The sequence below is a fragment of the Hibiscus syriacus genome, unplaced genomic scaffold (genome assembly GCF_006381635.1).
Source record: "Hibiscus syriacus cultivar Baekdansim isolate YM2019G1 unplaced genomic scaffold, ASM638163v2 tig00112382_pilon, whole genome shotgun sequence".
Lineage (NCBI taxonomy): Eukaryota > Viridiplantae > Streptophyta > Magnoliopsida > Malvales > Malvaceae > Hibiscus > Hibiscus syriacus.
In genome coordinates, this window is record NW_024063318.1 from 153,036 (window position 1) to 162,818 (window position 9,783).

The 9,783-nt window shown below is 32.6% G+C and overlaps 1 protein-coding gene across 1 annotated transcript; it reads left to right on the forward strand.

Annotated features, from left to right (window-relative positions):
* The first annotated feature begins 7,929 nt into the window (after positions 1-7,929).
* Positions 7,930-9,320, forward strand: LOC120178764 (E3 ubiquitin-protein ligase MBR1-like). The gene is made up of 4 exons (XM_039184560.1): positions 7,930-8,082; positions 8,366-8,494; positions 8,606-8,761; positions 8,850-9,320. The coding sequence occupies exons 1-4, from the start codon at positions 8,053-8,055 to the stop codon at positions 9,006-9,008; spliced, it is 474 nt and encodes a 157-aa protein (XP_039040491.1). The 5' UTR covers positions 7,930-8,052; the 3' UTR covers positions 9,009-9,320.
* Positions 9,321-9,783: the final 463 nt, after the last annotated feature.

Genomic DNA, 9,783 nt, shown 5'->3' on the forward strand with positions numbered 1-9,783 from the left:
TGAGTCCAATCGTGAAAACCATGATTTGAGCACTTTTGAAGCAAACTCTTGTAACAATCCCAACACTCATACATAGATTCGTAGTCCCTCTGGCGAAAGGATGTTATGCCATTCCTTAGCTGAGTGTTCATGTTTGATGGGTTATATCGCAATAATAAGCTCTTGCAAAGATCGGCCCATGATTTCATCGAACTGGATGGAACACCACTTTAACAAGCCCTTGCTCGGTCACGCAAAGAATATGGAAACAACTTTAATTTCAGCACATCTTCCTATACTCCTTCTTGGCGGAAAGAATCAGAAACCTCTAAAAAATTGTGAATATACTATTTGGCATCTTCAGTTGGCATGCCCTCAAACTGCCCTATGGAATTCAACATATTAAACATGACTGGTTTAAGCTTAAAATGCTCAGCTTAAATTTCGGGTGCCACAATTCCAAGATTCAGATCATCTAGTATCGGATTTAAACGATCACGAATAGCGAGGGGCCTATCAGCAGGTCTAACATTTTGTAATACCTCGGCATCCTAATTACCGTCATCTTGACTATTGCCCTAGTTTCCAATTTGATACATATTTTCTCAAGCACGTTGAGCACGTGTCCTTTGTCTAAAGAGTCTTTCAATCTTAGGTTCTATTGGTTCCAATGGCTCGTCAGAATGTCTTCTAGGCATACACCAAATAAGCCTGAAAAAGAATAAAAAAATAAAATATAGAGTAAACTATACAAAAATAAAGAAGCAAAAATAAAATGCTCTGGAAAAACTAATTAACTTCACGTTGCCAATCCCTCAAGTAAAATTTATATATGCAAATAATGTGTAACTATACACAATCGCTCAAGTAATAAAGTGATGAGTGAGTATCATATCCACAAGGATTGATGGAAATTACAAAGTTTATCCAAAGCAAAGCACTACTCCATCTAAGTATAATTAATAATGATATGTACCAATAGAGAATGTCACGACAATGAAATGTGTATGTTGGCAGATATGGATTGATAGTATGATTTGGTAGCAGATGAAAAATGTAGTGTTAAAGAGCATATTATAGTGTTGAAAATGATAGAAATGTCAAGACAATGAAAATGGTAAAAGCAGTAAATAAATGATAGTTTGATAATCCTCACACAATAATCTGCCTATGGAATAAATGGTAAGAATTGATTTAAGGATGCTAAAACTTATCTCTCAAGCAGATTTAATCTATCTAATCTTCACTTGCTCGATGGAGTTTGCTAAAAATGATTCCGCTATCTCTAGTCAAAAGAGCCTAATAGAATAGAATGCCATGACATCTCCTCTAAGTCTTAACTATGGCAGTCTACGCTATTGATAAAAACTACCCCTCTTAGTCGTTGAAATCTTATCTTAGCATCTCTCAAGCACTAAGGGACTACTATGCTGGGTTTAAGCCTAAGAAAATACTACATCCCATAGCTTATACAGATCTTACTTGTGTTTCTCTCGAATACTACAAGCATTAATGACCAAGTTTCTCTCAAACAACAAGCCTTCATCAAAGTAATGTACACTCTAATGCCTCCTACAAACTTAGAAGATAAATCATTCATAAGTAAAACAATAAATGAAAAAGATAAATTTAAATCTACCATTAAAAGAAAATCAAGTATCCATAAAATCAACCCCACCAAATAAGGTTAGTTCATGGTGGGGTTTGAATCATCCATGAAATAAAACATGAAATTCATTCGTTCCAATAACCCAATATCAAATGAAAAATAACAGCAGAGGGAAGGTAGAAGAAGCCTTCTACACGTGTAGCCGAAGATCTCCTTGACCACCACGACTAGCCTTAGCTTGCTATCTCCTCTCGGACGCCTAGCTCGCCACTTCTTAGAGCTAGTTAATGGAGGAACACTACTAAGAGAATGGAAGGAAGGAAATAGTGGAGAAGGTGAAGAAAATCTAGCTCGCCACTTCTTAGAGCTAGTTAATGGAGGAACACTCCTTGGGCATGAGTTTTATCCTCCCAGGTGGCAATGGTCCCCAGCAAGCGGTTATAACCATCAGACACGTGCCTTGCTTGCTGTCATTTTATAAAAATATATGTTTGTCTTTTTCTGCGCCAGAAATGCCAAGGCATTTCAACCTGCTTCAGCAACGTGTGATGTCACATCATTCCTTCCTAATTTAACCTTTTGCTTGTTATTTCCTGCACAACATAAACATCCACACCTTTCCCTCATACATCACCTTTATAAGATAAAATAGCACAACCACCATTAATGCAACTATATACAACTATATGAAACTAAAATGACCTAAATGAGCTTTTAAACAAACAATAAATTAAGTGAAAAAGCCTTAAAAAGTATTATTTTTAGGGAGTTATCACACTCTACGCTGGCCTACTAGACGCCTGATGGGGGTCCTCCATGACCTCTAGGGATCCCTCGCCCTTTTTGGCTAATGGTTGGGAAGGTCCCTCAAACTCTTACACTCCCCTACTTTGACCAAAAGTAGCACCCGATGCTTTAGCTCTCCTCCCCAAAACTCTCTCTAAGGCTTTCGCTTGTCGGACTAACTCAACGAAAACCCTTGGTGGATCGATAGCTAGGTAGGTGAGAATGTCTAAGTAGAGGGCCTCTCTAAATCTCCTACAACGATGATACTAGCTCTGGCACATATTGGCTTAGTCGGAGGAACTCTCTCTTATAATCAAACACAGATTGGTCTCCCTGAGTCAGATGTAGAAACTAATCCCTCAAGTTGTCAGCATGAGTCTCTCCTATATACTTTTGGCGGAACTCCTCTAAAAAGTGCTCTGAGGTGGGTCACTCGGGATCCATCGACGTCTCAATTGTCTCCCACTAATCTATAGCATCACCCTTCAGTAGGGAGGTGACACACTCCAATATACCCTCAGGGGTGAGGTATAGTTGGCAAAGTGTCCTCTAGGTCTCTCTCAACTATTGGTCAGCAACTATTGGATCATTGTCTCAGGAGCCAAAGAAGTCTATGGTATGGTACCTCTAGAGCCTCTCTACTGGGGAATCTTTGCTATAGAGAGAGGGATGACAGAGCTGGATGGGTAGGTGGAGTAGTAGGTGTCTTGGGAATTACTCTAATTATGTGTCAGATGGTAGATATCAGATCTCGGAATAAGGTCTCCTTATCGACCCCAAGCCCCCTGGCTCCTCAAACTCAGAATCTGATGCGAACTCTTCATCAGTATCACTTGCTAAAGAATATCTACTTTCATTCCTACCCTCATGATTATGCTCTGGGCTTTTATCCATGGCTCAACTCTAGAATTAAGACAAGAACGGGGAGTTACTATCGATATTCCATACGCAAGAGTACTCTTAACTCTCTTGAGGCATGTATACTTATAGACTCTTACTGACTCTGACTCGTGGGTTCTAGGAATGTATAAACCTAACGCTCTGATACCACTAAACATAACACCCTAATCAGATACGACACAAAGTTGACCAATTAGAATGCCACAGGACTATCAAAGTGGCTAACCCAAAACTTTTCTTTAATTACCTAATAAAATGACGAATTAAAACCATTTTTAAATAAGGTAATTCATGACAATATATAAATATAAAGTTTACATCTGGAGCTCCAAAAATAGTATATCAAAACAATACACTCAATTATACAAAATAAAGTTATGATACAAATATACAAAAGTTCTAAATAACATAACTTGAGACTTACTCTACTTCACACTCGGTCTGGAAAGTTGTTGCTCAAAAGGCTCCTCGATTTCTCCTCCTAAATACTTGCGCACAGAAATAAATTCATAATGTTGAGCTCACTAGCTCAGTGCCACGCTAAAAACTAAATCATACTAAAAAGTATTCATTAAATGATCATGCTATCAAGTGTAATAAAAATGGTGAGTATACTAATATAATTCACTCTCTACTCTAAGGTAGTTATCATGGTGCAGGTGAGGATTATGCATCTTAGAGCTCACACACTCCTCTAGTCTACCTAGGATAAGGTTCAAAATCTCTATATTGGACATAACACCCTTGACTAACTCACCCCTCGCGAGTGTCGGGCCTCGCACCCTTGTTAGTCATTTTAACATTCCTCGCGCACTACCTAAGGATATCGGTCAATGCTATTTCTCAAAAAAAATATCATTTACTAAAGTAACTTAGGTGTCTTGATCGTTTCTCGAGCATCAATCAATACTAGTTTTATGTCTCCCTAATTGATCTCATTTCTACTGTATTTGATTATTAATCTTGTTCTCACTTGTAGTTTTATTTAAAAGAAATTATGGAGTTCTTGGGTACTTAAATACGTTTTATAGTCCCCAAGATGCCCTACAGATGTCCCCAAACCTTATTAAAGTCTTATTTGATATAGAAAGGTCATAAAAAGGGCTTTAGAACATGCTAAAACACCAAAACATTGAATCTATCATGAAATGATCAACTATGCTTCATAACTCAACTTTTATGCTAGAATTCATTCTAATGACTCACAAATGGTATGAGAGAGTTGTGAATGTGTTACCTTTACCACCTAGCTATTGGAAACGTCTTCAAATCAACCAAGAGTCAAATTTTCTTTCACTCTAGCCTTGGAGCTCTCTCTCCCACTTCTTTCACTGATCAAATGCAAGAAAATGAGTTGCTAACTCATCTAAGAGCTTGGATTGAGGTTATAAACACTTTCTAGAACTCAAATCAACTAAAAACGAGTTGGAAATCATTTGGTTTCTTAAACCTCTCTAAAACCCATTTTTGTTTTCTATGGTCAAAACTTGTAATATGGGGCTTGAATGAAAGCTTGAAAGGTATAGATGAATATTCTTACCTTAATAAATCTTAACTAAGCTTGCAAATCCTAAAGCTTTTACCTTTAGCTTACCCTTGTAAATGAAGAATGAGAGAGAAAAGAAGAAGACAAGGAAGAGCGTTTAGTGAGGAAGAGGGTACACTTGAAATCATCCAAATTTTAATGGTTTTCAGATTTTGTTTCAAGCAAGGGGATAATTGCACTTTTAGTCCTCCCTCTTTCATCCTAATATTAAAAACACCACTTTCCACCTTCAAAAATATTTGGACAAAAATATTTAAGTATTGTTTATCTAAACTTTTTATTTTATATGTTACGTAATTAATAATTTTTTGGTATTATCATTAATATTGTATTTATTAATCGATGAATCTGAATCCATTATTATAGATATTTAATATGGGATGATTCGCCTAGCTAATTTGTTTCACTCGCATGCGTTAAAATTTGAAGGACCCTTATTTGAGAGAACCTGTTTGGATTTAGAAAATATATGCTATTATTATTTTTTTGGAAAATAGAAAACGTTGAAGAAAACATGTTTGGTTGTAAAATTGGAAAATGATTTCTAGAAAATGAAAATAAAAAAATAAAAACATAAAAAGATTTTTTAGTATTTTTCATTAAAATTATTTAGGAAATTTGAAAAACAGGAGGACATAATATCTAGATTTTTAACTTGTACGGATTCAAATCCATTTAGCAATATTTTTTTGACTTAATGGTATCTAAAACCCTCAAACTTTTGCCAAAAAAATTAATATGATCCCTAAACTTTTTAACACTCAATTTGATCATTAAACTAATTTTTTAATAATTTAATTTTTATTATTTTTATATTTAATGTACTAAATATCGTAATAATTGTTTATATTTTTAAATTTAAAGAATATTTTAAATTTTATAAAAAAATTAATTAAGTACTTAAACTTTCTAAAAGAATCAATTAGGTCCTCAAACTTAGAAAAAATTAATTAAGTTCTTAAATTTTCTAAAAAATCAATTAGGCCCTCGAACTTAGTAAAATAAAAATCAATTAAGTCCGTCAACCATATTATTATACATCATCTACTACCACAATAACATTATGAACTATCACATCAATATTGTATATTATCATCTAAGCTTTTATAAACTGTCATGTAAGTATCAACATTTGATTCATTAGTCAAATGGTTAGATTTTTTCTCTCAATTTAAGGGTCACATTGAGTGTAACAAAAATTCAAGGGTTACACTAATTTTCTCCCAAAATTTGAGGGTCATAAATACCGCTAACATATTTTTTTTTATTTTAATGACACTTTTTGTTTTCTTGTTTACAACAATTTTTTGTGTGTATTTTTTTTTAAATTTAATTGATGTCCAATATGCATTAACATTATATTCTTATTATAAACTAAAATAATTTTCACCTACAACCAATTGGTATAGTGGTTGAGGTAGTAGATCCCTTAAGCAAGGTCAGATGTTTAAATTATGGCAATTGCGAATGGAGCAAACTAGATTGGGAGGGTCACCATTGTCTCTACAGTACCTGATCCAGATTAGTCGATTAATAAATCGGATACCGGTGGTAAAACCAAAAAAACTAAAAGTAATTTTTTGTCATAAAATTTCTTATCTATTTTATATTTATATAACTCACATATTAAATTTATTTATTTAATAATTATTTATTCATCTCTATTCTAAAAAAAAGATAAATATCAAATATATTTTAACTATTTTTATTTATGAAATCAAATTTTCATTTATATTAACCAAATATGTTTTATAATTTTCAAAAAATTAAATAGAAAAGCTATTTTTTGAAAATAAAAAAATAGAAAACAAAACTAAAAAATATTTTTTAAGATCAAACAGGTCTGTGTCTCATCACATTGGACCAAATAATTTTTAATATATTATGTAATTTATATCATATTAAAATTAAATATATTATATTCAAAAAATTAGATTAAAGCAGGTGCAAGTACCATGATAGAAAACAAACCACATAAAATTATACATTGTCCCCTTAAGACATCACTTGAGTCAGAATAATAGCACCAAAAATCAATGAAATGATATTGATAGCCATTAAACTAGAAGGTCTACCGTGCTGCAGTCTTAATATACGATTCAAGAAAGATGCTATCGGTTTTGTTATTATTTTTTAATATTTTTGATAAAAAATACCTAAAACATTATTATTTCTACCTAAAACATTAATATTTTTTAAAATTTCCGGTAAAGTGCCTAATAATAACCAAATCGTTAGAAAAACAATGTTTTTGGTAGCACTTTATCGTATATGTTAACAAAACCGGTAAAACGTCCAATAATAACAAAACCGGTAAAATGGCCAATAATAACAAAATCGGTAGAAATAATAATGTTTTAGGTAATTTTTTTAACGAAAATATTAAAAAAATAATAACAAAACCAATAATACATTTCCGTGAGAATTTCCCATTAAACCTATAGTTCATGCGATCCTCAATTTTCAATGCTTGTTTCGACTTTTGTTTGAAACGGCATCTACCCTTACAAATTCCATATTTTGACATATTTGAGATGATAGATTTTAGGATAAACTACACATTTAATACTTAAACTATCAGTTTTGGTCCACTTTAGTACCTAAACTTTTAATTTTTTTAAAAAGCATACCTAATATTTAGTTTTCATTTCATTTTAGTACCCATCGTTAAAAATTTAACGTGTTTAGTACCTAAACTATTAGTTTTGATTATTTTTTTTATCTAAACTTTTAATTTTTTTTAAAAAAACTTAACATTAAATTTTGAACGGAGTACTAAAATGAAACAAAAATTAAATCTTTTTATGACGTGTACTAAAATGAAATAAAAATTAAACTTTAGGTAGATTTTGAAAAAATTAAAAATTTAGATACTAAAATAAATCAAAATTGATAGTGTATGTACTAAATGTGTAATTTATGCTAGATTCTACTCGGTGTTTAATGTGTTAAAAGTCCATCCACAGATGTTACAATAAGAAGGAAGAAAAAGCCGTATACGTTTAATTTAGCTTGGATAATATCTTGGAATAAAGGGGCCATCAACATGGACCCTACACTACCATCAAATTTATTAATTAATCCATTGATTTATATAGGCACTTTGCTTCAGTGTTCGATTCATATAACAACTCTTCTCCCTTCTCTTTCTATATAAAATTACAAAGCTTTTTTAGTCAAAATTTTTGTTCATCTCATGACATAACCATTTGTTTTTATCTCTTGCAGTTTCATGTTTCATGTTCATGTTCATCTTTCTCTGGTATGTCCCTAATTTTCTCGGATTCTTTTTAATTTCCTGGTTTCATCATTTGGAATTTTTAAATGCAGAGCCTTTAGAAAGGATTCATTGCATATAAACCCAAAATCAAATTTTTCTTTAGAGATGAAATTAATTGTGAAATCTGGGATATCATTTTCAATTATGAGTTGATTATTACTTTTCTCCTACTAAAATGTAAGATACTTTGCTGAAATTGTATGCATCAAGAGAATTCAGAGGTTGTGGTCTGTACAAATAGAAATGGTGTTTGTTGAATTCGCAGATCGAACTTTTGGTGTGGCAATTGGCGCAGACAACGGTGCTACATAACAATATGCTTATGGGGGGAAGAGTACATTCACGAGATCGATTTAGCAACTGGAGGCTTGATATCGACGACATGTCCTACGAGGTATGTTATGTTCTTCGGAGGATCATATCCCATATCCTAACTCGATTTAGCAACGGTGCTACATAAGACGTTCGTTTCTTTGTTATTCTTGCTTGTACTGATGTAAAATAGCAATTACTGGAGCTTGGAGATAAAATTGGTTATGTGAACACCGGATTGAAAGAAGATGAGATTAGCAGATGCATAAGGAAAACCAAGGGCTCAATGAAGAAAGATATAGCAACAAACGTGCCCGTGCACGTGGATAACAAGTGCAGCATTTGTCAGGTGAGTTTTCTTTTTCCTTCTTCAGGTGAACCCTTTTCCGATTTCGATCACGGTTCGTACGGTAACCTATTCTTGGATACGCGTACAGGAGGAATACGAAGCAGATGAAGAGATGGGGAAGCTTTGCTGTGGACACAGTTTTCACATCCCATGCATAAAGCAATGGCTGCTGCAGAAGAATGCTTGCCCTGTTTGTAAAACTGAGGCAAAAACCTCGATGCTAGCATCCATGGATTCTTCATATTGAACCCTCTTGTTGGTGGTGTTTCATTTACCATTCTTCTTTAGTTTTCTGTAAAAAATGGGGTATTTGATTATTGTTTGAATGGAATGGATGGAAAAACTTGTTGCAACTTTGCCTGAAATCAAATATGATGATGGTGATTGTGTTGCCTGATGTATAAAAATATTGAGGTGGCGTGATAGGAAAAATTAAATTACATATGAAGGAAGAAATGTAGGTCTCCCCACGCAACAGACCTGCACTTAAGTCAATGGATCTCTGGGTAATTTTGGGATCTTCCTTTAGGTATTACTCAAAATATTTCAAGCTTTTAATATAGGGTAAATTATATGATTTCTCTCCTATTTTACTCACTGTACTTGTACTTTTTCTAATTTACTCAGTAAACTTTCGAATTGCTCATGTTTTGATCACTCTAGATTATTTTATTATTATTTTTATAAGACATGACATTTTTATTATTATTAAATATATATAAACATAATTTAAATAAATAATAAAAATACCACATCATACAACAACAACAACAACAATAATAATAATAATTTAGAGTGAGTAAATTAGAAAAATTGAAAGTATAATAGGTAAGGTTTACTGAGGAAAAGTGTATTTTACCTTTTAATTTAATATAATCCTATTCGCATACTTATCATTTAAAGAAGGGTAAATTACACATGTAGAATCTAAACTATAAGTTTTGGTTTGTTTTAGTATTTAAACTTTTAATTTTTTTCAAAATCTATCTAAAATTTAATTTTTGTTTCATGTTAGTACCTAC

Bases quoted from the DNA above. Each gene is read 5' to 3' on its own strand.
- LOC120178764 (XM_039184560.1), top strand. From the start codon at position 8,053: ATGTTTCATGTTCATGTTCATCTTTCTCTG. The intron at 8,083-8,365 runs GTATGTCCCTAA...TTGAATTCGCAG, and splicing joins TTCATGTTCATCTTTCTCTG to ATCGAACTTTTGGTGTGGCA. The intron at 8,762-8,849 runs GTGAGTTTTCTT...ATACGCGTACAG, and splicing joins ACAAGTGCAGCATTTGTCAG to GAGGAATACGAAGCAGATGA.